At 50.2% G+C, this 14,391-nt stretch overlaps 1 protein-coding gene across 14 annotated transcripts; it reads right to left on the bottom strand.

Moving 5' to 3' along the window:
* Positions 1 to 2,801: 2,801 nt before the first annotated feature.
* On the bottom strand, positions 2,802 to 12,806 carry ATXN2L (ataxin 2-like). 14 transcript variants are annotated; one of them, XM_014542971.1, is made up of 22 exons: positions 12,747 to 12,806; positions 12,595 to 12,666; positions 12,079 to 12,229; positions 11,333 to 11,457; positions 10,442 to 10,533; positions 9,808 to 10,008; positions 8,863 to 9,038; positions 8,622 to 8,729; positions 7,615 to 7,827; positions 7,450 to 7,521; positions 7,144 to 7,214; positions 6,673 to 6,965; positions 6,523 to 6,592; positions 5,850 to 5,996; positions 5,652 to 5,724; positions 5,374 to 5,561; positions 4,872 to 5,001; positions 4,659 to 4,780; positions 4,283 to 4,495; positions 3,857 to 4,100; positions 3,548 to 3,707; positions 2,802 to 3,304 (listed from the first exon to the last, which is right to left on the bottom strand). In XM_014542971.1, the coding sequence occupies exons 1-21, from the start codon at positions 12,771 to 12,773 to the stop codon at positions 3,553 to 3,555; spliced, it is 2,943 nt and encodes a 980-aa protein (XP_014398457.1). In that variant the 5' UTR covers positions 12,774 to 12,806; the 3' UTR covers positions 2,802 to 3,304; positions 3,548 to 3,552. The 14 variants fall into 14 exon arrangements, with proteins under 14 accessions (XP_014398457.1, XP_014398459.1, XP_014398456.1 ...); XM_014542973.1 differs by having other exon boundaries at positions 2,802 to 3,281; XM_014542970.1 differs by having other exon boundaries at positions 2,802 to 3,707.
* Between the last annotated feature and the right edge of the window lie 1,585 nt (positions 12,807 to 14,391).

The raw sequence follows: 14,391 nt of genomic DNA, 5'->3' as shown, positions 1-14,391 counted from the left end.
TAGCCTGGGTCTTGTGTCCTTTGTTTAAGTTGGAAGGATGGAGGAATATAAAAAGGGAGCCAGAGCCAGGCTGGCATGGTTCAATGAACCAGGTCATGGTTCCCTTCCTGGTCAGGGCATATACCTGGGCTTGATCCCAGTGGGGAGACATGAAGGAGGCAGCCTATCAATGATTTTCTCTCATCATTGATGTTCCTCTCCCTCTCTTCTGAAATCAATAAAAACATCTTTTTAAAAGTGGGGGAGCCGCCCTAACCGCTTTGGCTCAGTGGATAGAGCGTCAGCCTGCGAACTGAAGGGTCCCAGGTTCGATTCTGGTCAAGGGCATGTCCCTTGGTTGTGGGCACATCCCCAGAGGGGGTGTGCAGGAGGCAGCTGATCGACGTTTCTAACTCTCTATCCCTCTCCCTTCCTCTCTGTAAAACTCAATAAAATATATTAAAAAAAAAGTGAGGGAGCCACAAGCCCAGGAGGTGCCCTGGAGCCGGCTATTTTTACTGAGTTCTCTCTCTAGCCTTAGTTCATCTCAATGGAAGCTCCTCTTTGCTGTGGCAACTGGAGAGAAGCCAGAGGGCTGAAAGCTAGTCTTGTGAGCTTTGTATGCTACAGTAGACTATTAGCGGATGTTTTTGGGAGACAGTGGGAAAGGATTTATCACTTGGAGCCAGCATGGGCTCAGCTCATTTCCTCCTTGTGTAGGCACTGGCATTAATGTCTAGCTCTCCTTGTTTAAGCTCTGATATGTATCTTACCTCTGGAACCAGCACCCATATAGTCTGTGCTTGATGGGTTATTACTGTGGTCACCAATTCCAAATAGGCTTGAGAAGGTATAGAATGAAGGTTTCGCTTTTCAACGTTTGAGAAAAATGCTGTATCAAATAAGCGGAATAAAATGCTGAGGTTTTTAAAAAATTGAGGCCCTGGCTGGGTAGTTAAGTGGGTTAGAGTGGCATCTTGATGCACCAAGGTTATGTGTTTGATCCCTGGTCAGGGTACATAAAAGAATCAACCAGTGAATGCATACCAAAGTGGAACAACAAATCAATGTCTCTCTAAAATCAATTTTAAAAAGAAAAAAAAAATTGAACCTACTGAGCAGGATGCTGCCTCGAAACAAACAGAAAAAGGTAACATTCAGCAGGGAATAATGGGTACACCTTTCACACTTGGATCCTGATAAATGAGTATATCCGACATCCATCCTACTGAGTCCTGAGAGGGGAGGCTGAGGGCTGTTTGGAAAAACTCAGAACCTGATTTGACTCATGAGAAGAGGCTCAAGGGAAGGAGGATTTAGGATTAAGAGGGATTCCTGGCTGGCTGGAGTATGAGCTCCCAACTTTGAGATTTCTGCTCTTAGGGGTAAGATAAAGCCAATCTGCAATTCTTAACACATCAAAAGGACTAGTAGGGCCCTGGCCGGTGTGGCTGTTAAGTGTCCCATTCACCAAAAGGCCGCCAGTTTGATTCCCAGTCAGGCACATCCCTAGGTTGTGGGTTCGATCCCCAGTTCAGGTGTGTATGGGAGGCAACCAACAGATGTTTCTCACATCCATGTTTCTCTACAAAATCTTTAAAAAATTGTTTTTTTTTCTTTTAGAAGTACTACTACTTGCCCTAGGTGGTTTGGCTCAGTGGATAGAGCGTGGGCCTGCGGACTGAAGGGTCCCGGGTTCGATTCCAGTCAAGGGCACATGCCCAGGTTGCAGGCTCGATCCCTAGTAGGCCCCGTGCAGGAGGCAGCCAGTGATTCTCATCATTGATGTTTCTCTCTCACTCTCTCTCAAGTCAAAAATACATATTAAAAAAAAGCACTACTAGTTAACACCTGCAGTTACATCACTCACAGTGCTAGAGACCTGCACTTCAAACATCCTCAGGCCTGCCCGGCCAGTGTGGTTTAGTGGCTGTCTCAACCTATGAACCAAGGGTCGAAGTTTGATTCCTGGTCAGGGCATATGCCCAGGTTGCTGGTTGGTTGGGGCACATGCTCAGGTTGTGGGCTTGATCCCCAGTGGGGGTGTGCAAGAGGCCCTATTGCTGTTACTCTCTCTCCCTCTAGGAAAGGTTTTCCTGCTTCTTCCATCATTGCCCCCACAACCCCAACTGACATCCCCTAGAGAGCTCTTTAATTTGGGACCTTAAAACTTACCCTCCCTCCCCAACCCCATGCCCACCAGGTTTCAGATCCTGGGAATTCTTTCCCAATAGCTCATCTTCATTCCTCCTGTCCCAGTCCCAGCCAATTTTCTCTGGCTTTGCTCAGAGCTAAAATTCCCCTGCCTACAATTAAGCACCAGTCCTTACAATTCCCTAAGGGTGAAATAATCTCTGTTTCACAGACAAAACCAAGGCCAGGTCAAAAAAAGAAATCCTACTGCTGCCTGGAACAAAAACCCCCAAACCTCTGAAGCCTGATTTTTCTACATCTCATGCTTGGTTCTTGTCCTAGTTTAGCTCCAATTCCCCATCACCTGGCCCCTCAACCTAGCCCTCCCCCTTTTCCCACTGCAACTTCCTTTTTATAGGTCTCACCCATACCCAAGACCACTCACCAGTCAAACCTTTATTTCCAGTGGCCAAACACACAGAAGTGCATTTCAATCAGTAGATGTACTTCATGAGGACCAATCTGGAGGTGAGAAAATTCACTAGGAGGTTGGGGACCTATATAGCAGTAGAGCCAGAACAGCAGCATCCTCAGGCTGAAGGGCCCACCTTGGGAACCGTAACACACCACATTTAAGACTGATGGCCATAATCTTAACTGTATTCTCCAAAAAGTAAACTTTAGGCAGGTTAAGTTAGTTTAAAATTTTATTTTTTTAATTTTTTTTTAATATTTTTATGTAATAAAAAGTAAAAGTCCTTGTCCAACCATCCTTGTGGGGCATCTGTCTCTCACGCAGGTCACTCAAGTTAATGGGGAAGAAAGAACGGGGGCCCAAGTCTGACATATAAATAATAGAAAATAAAAGATCTTCCGTTTCCAGTGGGGGACAAGAGGATGGGAGGGCAAGATGGGGTGGGGATGGGCAGGGGCAGAGCAGGAACCCCCCCCACCCCCGCTGGACCCTGGCCCACCCACTTTGAGGCCTCTCCCATTCAAGGTGCTTGGCAGGAATTCCCCAGCTCCCCCGGGGAAAGGGGGGGTTTGGGGAGCTGGGACTGGTCCGAGCTGCTGGGGGAAGAGACATAGAGATCACTCTTCCCTCCACTCATGGAGGTCTCAGGTCGCGGCCAGGACAATCTTCAGTTCCCCGGGGGGTGGAAGGGGAGCTGCTGGGAGGGATGAGATTGAACTGGTTGGAGGGGAAAGAGAAGAGAGCAGGAGCATTAGAACCCAAGCAGCTGTCCCTTCATCCAATGCCGTCCAGTGTGGGGTGTGGGGGGAGTGTGGGTAGGAGCGGCCTCCTCAAGGTGTCTCATGGGGCTGTCAGAAGCACAAATCAAACACTGTTTCCCAGTGAGCCAGAGCCCTTACTCGTGTGCCCAGCTCAGCCCCCCACACCCCAGCCTGGCCCTGTCTGCTGCGCTGACCTTACCTCGGCTAAGTCAGGAGACAGTCGGGGTCACTGAGAGCTGGGGAGGCAGTGGGGAGGGGGGCTGCTGGATCACAACTGAGCGAGGACGGAGGGAAGCAAAGGACAGAGCCAGGAGCAAGCCCCTGGCGGCGGCGACTGTGGCTTCTGCCCACCCTACATACTTCACAGACAGGTGCAGGTCGGCAGGCGCCCTGTGGGACAGCCCTGCCTCCAAGACCCCTCACTCCCCACCCAGAACCCGTGCATCCTGCCCCACCTGCAGCCCATCAGCTCTTCCATGCCAAATTCCCCCAGCTAACGAGAACTCACGAATCCTGTCATCGGCTCCTCCTGGAAATCCAGGCGCCTGGCCAGGCTGCTCACCTTGGGGGTGTCCGATGTAGGGGTAGGGTGAGGGTGTGGAAGCTGAGAGTGCAGGCACCCCACTCTGGGGCACTGCGCCTTGGGGGGGTCCCCCATGGCTCTGGGGTGGGTGCAGCAGCATCACCTGGGGCGGGTGGGGAGCCCCAGGGTGAGGGGGCGGGGCTGCTGTGATTCCAGTTTGGACATGGGCCTGCAGGAAACAGAGAGTAGTTAGGAGCACCCCAGAAGCCTGACAAAGGCGCCAAGAATCCTAGTGTCAGGAGCATGCCGTAGAGGCAGCACGGCACCAGGGGCTGAGGAATGGGACAGTCTCGTGTCCCAGGTCCTCATGGCAGAACAGACCCAGACAAAGCAGGTTCCTGGAGTTCTTACCTGGGTAACATGGGCCATGTTGGTGAAGCCGTGGGGCAGCTGCTGGTGGGCATGGATGGCATACACAGCAGCTGGTTGGGGGAAGCTGCTCTGAGGGGACTGGGCAGAAGGTCCCGGTGGCAGAGAAGGAGGCGTGCCTGTCAGGGCCCCTGGGTGGTACAGATTCTGCTGTGGCTGTCCACTGCCCAGGTGTGGGGCCTGCCCTGCCTGGTGCTGTCAGGTGAAGGGGAAGGTTAAGCGCCACTCACTGCTCTGATACCAGGCCTTCCACCCACTGACCCCTAATCCACCCCGCTGGGGAAATACCCCAAGCTCTACCGCTCTCCCTCAGCCACCCACTCCTGCCCCGACCACTCAGCTCCCCCAAGGCAAGCACCTGGACAGGACTGGGGGCCGCATGCTGGGACTGGGGCTGGCTCCCCGTAGGCGTGGTGGCCGGCTGCGGCTGGTGGGCATGGAGCTGCGTGGCATGGTGTGGATAGGACTGGTGAACAGTGGCTACAGATGGAAGGAGAGAGATAATCAGTGCTGAGCACATGGAGGGGACTGAGGAGCACAGCCTGGAGGGAGGGGGTCCAGCAGAACTCACCATAAAGGGCTTGGGGGGTGGGCTGCTCTGCTGAAGGGTACTGGGGGGTGGAGGACGACACAATGGCCTGGGGATGGCTCCCCGATGTCAGCATGCGTGGGTTGCTTTGAAGCATGGGGGCAAACACCGGCTGGCGTGGCAGAGAGAAATGGTCAGCACAGGACTTGGAAGGCATCACCTCTGCACAGCAATGCTCTGGCCTCGTCACAACTACCTTGTTGGACATTCACAAATAACCTAACTACATAGATGCTATTTTACTGACACTTTAGTCAAGGCTTGGGTGATGGCTGGTTTTTAATTTTTATTTTATTTGTCTGTGGCTTGGGTCTTTAGGTGCCTTGCAACAGGTCCTACCAGAGCCAGGACTGAATCCCCAGCCTGGCACCACCACCCAGAACACCCCCTGCCTCTCTCACCCAGCTCCTCTGTGTCTGGGAGGGGGAGATGGGATCTCTAGCAAGGCCTCTGTACCCCCATGTCCCTCCCGTGCTTCAGTCACCTGTGAGGGATAGTGGGCCATGGGCTGCATCATGGCGGGCTGGCCCGGGAACTGCTGTGGGTTGTAGGGGATGTAGGAAGAATAAGGTGTGGCAGCCACCAGAGGTGGGCCAGCAGCAGCGGCAGCCTGCATCATCGGAGGGGCTGAGGCAGGCTGGTGTTGGTCCGAGCGCTGGGGAGGCAGGGAGCCTGGGGGCAGGGGAAAAATAGTGCAGAGCTCAAGCTCCATCTGCCAGGAGGCACTGGGCAGCCCCGACTGCCCCTCCCGACCCTGCTCACCTTTTGCTCCCCGGTACTTGCCCTGCTGTCCAGGCACTGAGTTGGATACAGGATATGGATACATCTGAGGTGCCTAGGGACAGTAATGCAGAGAAGGCTGAATGACTTGCATACAAATGCCCAGAACAGGTCTGACCTGGTCCCTCAGCCAGCCCAACCAAACCTCTTACCCTGGGCCCACCGAGCCCCTTCTCTTACCTGAACAGCTGGTCCCATGTGGATCTGAGGTATGTAGGAAATGTACTGGGGGCTATACAGCCCACTCTGGCCTGCTGTAAGCACCGGGATGGAGGGAGTAGAATGAGTCCGGGGCCCCGGAGAAGTTGGGGTACTGGTGGATTTATTCTGTAAGAGACAAGGGAGGATGTGTATAAAGTATCTTATGATTTTTCTATTACCCATAACAACCCCCTTGCCTATACAGCAACAGCATTTATGGAGGGAGTATTGTGTCCCAAACACATTCTACACTCTATTTTGGTTAAGCCTCACGTCAACCCTATGAGGTGGACACACTCGAGTTATAGCTGACAGTACTGAGGCAGAAGTAGGTTAAGTGGCTTGTCCAAGATCACAAAGCTTATAAGTAAGTACAGGGGTTTAAGCCAAGTCAGTGAGTCCAAATGAAGCTCATGCTCATAACGACCACTCAGACACTCCCTGAACCAAATGCTAAGTATCAGAGAGAAACCCATCAATACTTGTCGGACATATCACAATCCTTTGCCACCCAGCCCTGAACTTGGTCTGTTTTCCCCAAACCAGCCTACACACTTTCACACATCTCTCTGCCTGGTGGCAAGCGCTCTCCCCTCCAGTGCTTCTACCCCATTCCCAAGTCTCCTTTATGGAAGATGCTAGCCCATCTCACCACAGACAGCAGAGGCTTTGCAGGGTTGAACTCCTTGGCATTAGGATTCAATGTGGACTTCTTCACTTGTCTGTGAGAGAACAACAAAGTAAATCCTCAGGGCTTGCCCCTCATCACCCCGACACCCACCCACCTCCACACCCAACTCACTCGGCAACAGGGCCCTCATCCTTGTCATCGCCCTTGATGAGGCCCACTGGGGGGCTGCCAGTTTGGCTTGGGCAAGGCGGTGGGAGCTGATCTGGCCCCTCCGTGCCTCCCGCTGGTGGCAGGGGCGGTTTGTCCTCCTTATCCAGTAAGGACTCTGTCTTGGAGATCGGGGACCCCATGGGCTCTGAAGTCAATAGACCATCAACTTCCTTCTCCTTCCCTTTGGCCTCCTCCTTTAGGATCCGGGGAGGAAAAGGATCCAGGCAGGTCTCAGGAGAGCTACTGGGCTGAAGCTGGAAAGAGAAAACCACACATACAACACTGGTCCAGACCCAAGGCCTTGCTGCCTTCGTTCACCCTCGCTCTCATCTCTTCTACCCCACCTAGCCTGTGCCTCTTCTTTAAGTTGCCCAGACGCATTTCACCTTCATCCTGTTAGCATCCTAGAGCTCATCCCCACACTTTTCTCACCTTAAACTGGGCCCCAAACTTTCTCAGTTCTTCCAGCTGAAAGCGTTTCTGTTCATTCTGAAGGCCAGGGACTATGAGAAACAGTTAAGAGAGAAAATATACATTTCTTTGTTCAAAGGTGGCTACACAGTGCCAGTAGCCCACAGTACAAAAATCTAAAAAACAGGAGAACCACCCAAGGCCTAATAGACTTTTTTTTGTTTTGTTTTGAATAGACATTGTTTTTGAATTCCAACAACTTTCTAACTGAATGCTCTCCTAATCAAAGGGGCATTATACTTTGGCAGAAAAAAAAACAATCCTTACCTTTCCCAGGTATCCGGGACAGCTCCTGGGATTCCAGAGTTCTTCCAGGGTCCTTGGCCACGAGTTCTTTTACTGAGCAAGAGACAGACAGACAGACACCTGAAGGTCTTCTTTCCAAGAACCACACTTCACATGGTGCACAGCCCTGAACCATCTGGCTCTTACCATCCGTGGGGGCCAGTGAGATCTTTGGAGAAGCTGGGGAAATGGAACCTACTCCAGGATCCACAACGGAGGACGTCACAGGGATGGAAGCCGAAGAGGTTGGTACTGCCGAGCCAATGGGAGGCTCAGGACAGGAGGCTGAGACTGGGGCAGGGGCAGCCGACTTGGGCGAGCGTGGGGGGTACATCCGGCCCACTGGAAGAAAAGGGAATGCTGCACAATGGTTACTGCTGGTCAAGTATCAATGGGTACAAAGGACTTACTAAAATCACCAAGAAAAGTTTATCCACGTTTTTATATACAAGTTCACAAACGTAAAAGCCTAGAAGGGCAAAGCAGGTAAAATGGCCTCATGGGCACCACGAAAGACTCAAAAAGGGCAGCCATGACTCAGTCCCAGACAACTGAAGCGATGCAGCAAGAGAGGTCAGTGTTGCCTTAGCCGTCTGGCTCAGTGGACAGAGCATCGGCCTGCAGACCTAAGGGTCCCAGGTTTGATACTGGTCAAGGGCACATACCTTGGTTGCAAACTCAATCCCCAGCCCAGTCAGGGTGTGTGTGGGAGGCAACCAATTGTGTGTCTCTCACATTGATGTTTCTCTCTTTGTGTCTCTCCCCCTCCCTTCCACTCTCTCTAAAAATCAGTGGAAAAATATCCTCTGGTGAGGATTAACAACAACAAAAAGACAGGTCAGTGTTGGCAGAACTTCCTGTATTTCAATAAAATTAGAAATAGTCTGATTTCTCCTATTTTAAAGTGTTGGCAACTAATTTAACCTAAGTTATCTGCCAGCCAGACACACCCATAAATCCAGACACACCCACAAATCACTATATTGGGGTTTCTGCATGAGGGAAACTGAAAAATTCTTTGCTAAAAAGCATAAACCCAAACCTTTCAAAATAGTTTTTACATCTTGAAACTGTCTCCCAGCCCAGTCTTCCAACAACCGACATTTATATTTCTACAAATTCCTACCCATCTCTTCCTGTGACATGAACTTTACCTGCAGGAGGCGGCGGAACAGAAGCTTCTCCAGGCCGACTGCTAGGTGAAGACAGAGTCTTGGCACCTCTCACAGGCCGCTGTGCCTTGGGGGACATGCGGGAAGGGCCTATTTTTTTTTTAAAGGTGGGAAAAAAAGAGGGAGAGTACCTGCTAGTACATTACCACAAATCCATCATCCTTCCAACCCATTCCTTTCAATTATCCTTCCCTGTCCCCCAAAAGTCTGCTTCATAACTCACCTCCATTAATACCACGTGTCTCAGAACCTGGGCCAGGGCTGCTATTGTCAAGATGGTGAGGGCCGCGGGGTGGCAAAGAGCTAAGGCCAGGTCGGCCGCCCCGAGAACTACTGCATCGAACTCCTCCCCGGGGACCTTCCCGAACTCGTTGGGGTAGAGGGATATACTTTCCTTCCCTGGGGGTGGAGGGAAGAGTTCAAATGAGGTCAAGTAGCCACAAAATCCACACATTTTGGAAAGATGAAGCCCTTCCTTTTAAAGTCCACCTTCCACCCAAAACAAACACACACACACACTCATTCTCTCTCTCTCTCTCTCTCTCTCCCTGGCTCCAGCTTTTTGCACTATCCCACTTGAAGATCTGTCCTAGTTAAATGTTCTTTGGCTATAGGCTCATGACCTTACATTTTGTCAACCCTAACCCGACCAACCAGGCTAATATCCCATAATTCTACCACCCCTGTTTGATTCTATTTTCACAAAGGGAGTAATAAGAGATGCATATACATCAGTGGTTCTCAACCTATGGGTCTCGACCCTGAAAATACATCCTGCATATCAGATATTTACATTACGATTCATAACAGTAGCAAAATTACAGTTATTAAGTAGCAACGAAAATAATTTTATGGTTGGGGGTCACCACAACATGAGGAACTGTATGAAAGGGTCGCGGCATTAGGAAGGTGGAGAACCACTGAATAGATGAATATGCAGAGAAAAAAAGAGAAAGAATATATATCAAAATTCTGAAACAATCTTTTTTTCTAACTTTAGTCTTGTTACTATGGGTAAAGCACTTAACCACTCTAGATTTCAACCTCCTAAAATAGTAACTATTTATTAACCTACATCTCATATGGCTGTGAGGCTCAAACAAGAGTGTACAAAACTCTTGGCTCATTCAGTGAGCCCCAAACATACCAGGCTGCCCCCAGGACTTACCTAGACGCCAAACTGGGGCTCTCCCGTCCTGAACCCTGCCGCTGGACTGCACTGTGCTTCTCCTCTTCAGTGCGTCCATCATCGTTCTCCATGGCAATCCGCAGGCGGTACTGGGGGCTGGATTCAATCTCCCGAGCCAACTGGGCTGCACGCAGCTCCCGCTGACGAAACTCTTCTGAGTTGTCCTTCTCTAAGGGCACCCTGAGAAGACCACCAGAGACCACCACCATCCCAGTGCCAGGGGACAAAAGGGAAAAAAAGAAAAACATTTCTATCAGTCCTATCACAACCCAGCATTATTTAATGGACATCTATTAACGTGTCCCAGGCAGAGCAGCAAGGCAGCTCTGATTCTGGGGGGTACACTTAAAACACATATTTAAGTACATTTTAAGTTCTAGAGGAAAAGTATGGACAAATGGGCAAGCAATTAATTTTACCCATGAGGTGGCCTGGAATCAAGATTAAAAGCACATTTTTGAAAGCAGTTCACAAGGCATAACAGGAGTGGGGAGAGGGCAATTTGAACATCCAGAAAAGCATGAAGAAAGCCATGTTCCACCTAGAGACCTGCCCCTCTGTTGGTGACCCCCTGCCTCAAACTGCACCACATGCGGAGTACCAAGACACTCACGTGTAAGATGAGAGACTGCTATCATAGGTGGTCTTTACACCATAGTTCTCCTCATTGAACTTGAACATTTCATTGGGGTCCCATCCATTGGACTAGGAGGAAGGAGGGAGAATGTTTTAACACCCAGCGAGGAAAGCAATAATGACCTATCATTTTCTGTCAGACTGAAAAATTTAAAAATCTGACCACACCAAAAATTGGAACACAGCTAGTGAGACTACCAACTAGAACTATCAACTGCAGCACAAACTGGCAGTAACTAGTAAAACTGAAGTCACGAAACCTAAGAACTCCATTTTCAGGTTTATATCCCAGAGAAATTTTGGTATATGTGCATGTTCTAAAAATTCAGTAAGGCAACTATGACAAAAAAAGCACAAATCAGTAGGGAAAGAGAGAAATACAACGTGGGTATTCATAGATAGGTTCATAAGCAGAACAGTACACAACAGTTAAAAGCAATAAACTAGATCTATGAAGCAACACGAAACATTCAAAAACAGCCAGAAAAAGGAAATTGTTGTACAAATTAAACAGCAATTCTCACTTATGAGAATTTTAAATGATTCAAAGTATAGTAGCTGTTTTTTTGGAAGAGAAATGTGCCTACACAGTACTCACTCTCGTCTAGGCTTTGTGTTAAGTTGAAAAAAATGACTTGAAGCAAACATTAACAATTGTCAATCACAGACGGTGAGAGAACAGTTATTTCTGTTTTGTTACTTTCTATGCCTTTCCATTTGGAATCTGATTTCATGACCAGGCAAGAGTAAATGATCCCCCCACCCTCCCCAGAAGCAACGCAGTTCCAAGAATGACAGTGGTGTCACTAACCCACACTCTGGCAGCAGAGCTGCCCAGCTCTAAGGGTCTCAGGGAAGGAGACTGTACCATATCAGAGTCGAGGTCGTAATCATCACTGTTGCTGTCACCACCCTCCCAGCGCTGAAGCACCTTCTCTTTGTGTTCCCCATTCACCTTCGAGTTCATGGCAATGGCCGAATCAGTGAACTTGTCTGTGGGCGCAGAGATGAAGATCAGGAATCATGTGATACCTCATAGGCTTTCCCCCAATATCCCCCTTCCCATAAATTGTTTAGAAGCAAAGAAAAGTTTGTGTGTGCCACGGTTTGGGGGTTGGGTAGGCACAGCGTAAAAATTATCATCTTAGCCCTAACCGGTTTGGCTCAGTGGATAGAGCGTCGGCCTGCGGACTCAAGGGTCCCAGGTTCCATTCCGGTCAAGGGCATGTACCCTGGTTGCGGGCACATCCCCAGTGGGGAGTGTGCAGGAAGCAGCTGATCGATATTTCTCTCTCATTGATATTTCTCATCTCTATCCCTCTCCCTTCCTCTCTGTAAAAATCAATAACATATGTATTTTTTAAAAATTATCATCTTAGTAAGTTCATAAGCAGCAAGGAGTTGAAAACAAAGCAAACAGGAAGAGCCACAACATAGGCCAAATTTGTCCCACATTATCTTACACATCAAGATACATTCTCAAGAAAAATCCAGTCATCTTCCTCAGAAAACAAGGTAGTAAAATGGGTGGTTATGGGAGCGAATCAAGCATCATGTAGCTGCTCTCAGCTCTCCATCACAGAGTGGGTTTGACACAAGAGCATGGCACAATACCTTTAGTGGCATAATTGAAGTCAACATTTCGGAAATGGACAAGCATGACATCACTTGGCTTAAACACCATGGTGTCCACAATGTCTTCCCGACGAGGGCCACCTACTGGCTCAGATGCTTTCCGGTGCACAGCATCTACTGCCAGTTCAAACTGAAAAAAAAAAAGGTCCCATTTTCCAACACCCAAAGTCAATATATTAAGGCAAATATGACTATTTTTCTCTTTACCTTTCTAAACTTCCCAACATCATGCATAATATCTTCTCAATATCAGCCACAGAACTTAGCATAAGTCCCCAAATTAAAACTTTACACTTTAAATTTTAAGCATTTTTACATTAAAGTACCCAGCCCTCACATTTCAGACCTATGTCTTTCATTGCTTGCAGCACTGAAATCCAGCGCAAGCCTGAAGAAATGCTGTCCAACACCACTCTATTCACATCTTCAATGAACCTACTTCATTCTCCCTTCTTCCAGACAACTCCAAAAATAAGGTAATTTAAGTGCACTGACCTTTGAGCTCAGAGTCTTGAAGATACCTTCATAGGTGGTACCATTCTTCACCTTTACATCACAAGTGGAGCCCTAGGAAAGCGTGAAAAATAAGAAAATCGAACAGATGCATGGCATCTCTCCAACAACCTAGAGGTTAGGTGCCCACTTACCACAACAGCTGTAAGGAAATGCAGCATTCTGGAATTATTGTAGACACCCTCAAATACCTGTAACATAGGAGAAATAGCCAGTCAACATCTCACCTTCCAAAAATGCATACTCCACACACACCCACCTTGTAAGCGCTGGGCCCCCTGCCCTTCTGAGCCTACCCGACTATTTCAGTACCTAGTCTGTCCTATATTCATACATATGCGTCTTTTAGGTCTCTGTACCTTTTTTTAGAAACTAGTTATTGAAACCTGTTCAATCCCTCTTACACGATTAATTTCAAAGGACTTGGTATCCTAGAACCACACACTATGTGAAAATGCTGATCTAGGCTAAAATTCATCGACAAGATTTCCAAACTTTCACCTTATAGAGGAAAAAGGCACAGACATTATATACCACTAGACTCATTTCCTCCAAATGCCAGTAAAATAGTCTTCAGTCAACCACCACTGTCTCACTTTCTCCACGGGGCCAAGGCTGCATCCTTCCAAGAGACCATTGCTCCGGCATTAGATAGATAATAACCCCTCTCGGATGTAAAAGCGGAGCTCCGCGAGTACAGACCCGGAAGTCCCTAGCTCAGGCACGTTACCTCCCAAACAGAAAAGACAATCCTTTGCAGGGCCTTACGCCCCAATTCCTGGGAGGACGGTAGTCCGTCTACCACCACCTTCTCGGCCTCTTTACTCATTCAGCCGGTCACCCACTCTGAGCGGGTCGTCAATCGCCTAATAACCCCGCTCCTCGCTGGCTGATGTAACCAGCGGTGGAGGAGGCTGATGAGGGGGCCGTTGGCGGGGCTGGGGGACAGCGCAGCCGCAAAAGGTATCCACCGAGAGGCCTCGCCCGGTCTGCGCCTGCGCACTAAGACCCACGGGCCTCTTCAAAATACCCCCTCCCGCGATCGGAACCCACTGCGCCTGCGTGCGCCGCCACGCTCAGTTGCATTAACCCATACACAGAAGAAACCGAGTGGTGTCTGCCACTCGGCCACGACCCCTCCACGCACACTCGCAGCCACTGCCCTGTTACTGGGGCTCGCGAGTGCCCGGGTCTTCAGAGCATCCACGCGCACGTACGCAAAGGGCGCGCGCGCTCTGGAGGCTCCTGGGCCGCAGTCCCCCCAGTTCTCTCCTTCCGTCCCCCCGCCCAGCCCGCTCCCCTCCTACTGGCCAGACCAGGAAGGGGGAGGTGGCAACCCGCTCCAAGTCCCTCCCTCCCCATTGGCCAAACTGTGGGCCGCGCGCCCCCCTTCATTGGCTACGGCCCGGACCCCTTCCTGCAGCTGACTCCCCATTGGCTGAAGCCGGGAACCGCGAGACCCTTCGTGGTAATGGAGCTGGGGACCCCGATCACCTCTTCACCCCCCCAACTCCTCGTTCCGATGCGCTAGCGGGGTGCGCCCCGCCTGCCCCTAAGGCCCAGGCTGCGAGCCCTAACTAGGCTGAGAGCTGAGCATGGCCTTTCCATGTCCCGGTGGCTGTGGGGGGGCCCTTTCCCTCTGACCTGTTAGGGCCCATCCCCAGCCGCATGGGGAGGGGGGTTCCCCCGTCCCCCCTCAAAGGTGGCCAGGCTAGGAGCCCGCCCCGCGCGGTGTACTGAAGTCCAGACTGCCGGGCCGGAACCGAGCCGCTGCCGCCC

The sequence above is a fragment of the Myotis brandtii genome, unplaced genomic scaffold (genome assembly GCF_000412655.1).
Source record: "Myotis brandtii unplaced genomic scaffold, ASM41265v1 scaffold317, whole genome shotgun sequence".
Taxonomy (NCBI): Eukaryota; Metazoa; Chordata; class Mammalia; order Chiroptera; family Vespertilionidae; genus Myotis; species Myotis brandtii.
Note: the sequence above shows the minus strand (reverse complement) of the source record. Positions and strands in the feature narration are given on the sequence as shown.

Excerpts from the sequence above, each read along its gene's own strand:
- ATXN2L (XM_014542970.1), bottom strand. The coding sequence starts at position 12,773 with ATGCTGCATTTCCTTACAGCTGTTGTG. Across the intron at positions 6,593-6,672 it reads GATGAGGGCCCTGTTGCCGA|ACAAGTGAAGAAGTCCACAT; the intron begins GTGAGTTGGGTG and ends GTTCTCTCACAG. Across the intron at positions 4,781-4,871 it reads CACCCCCCAAGCCCTTTATG|CCACTGTTCACCAGTCCTAT; the intron begins GTGAGTTCTGCT and ends TTCCATCTGTAG.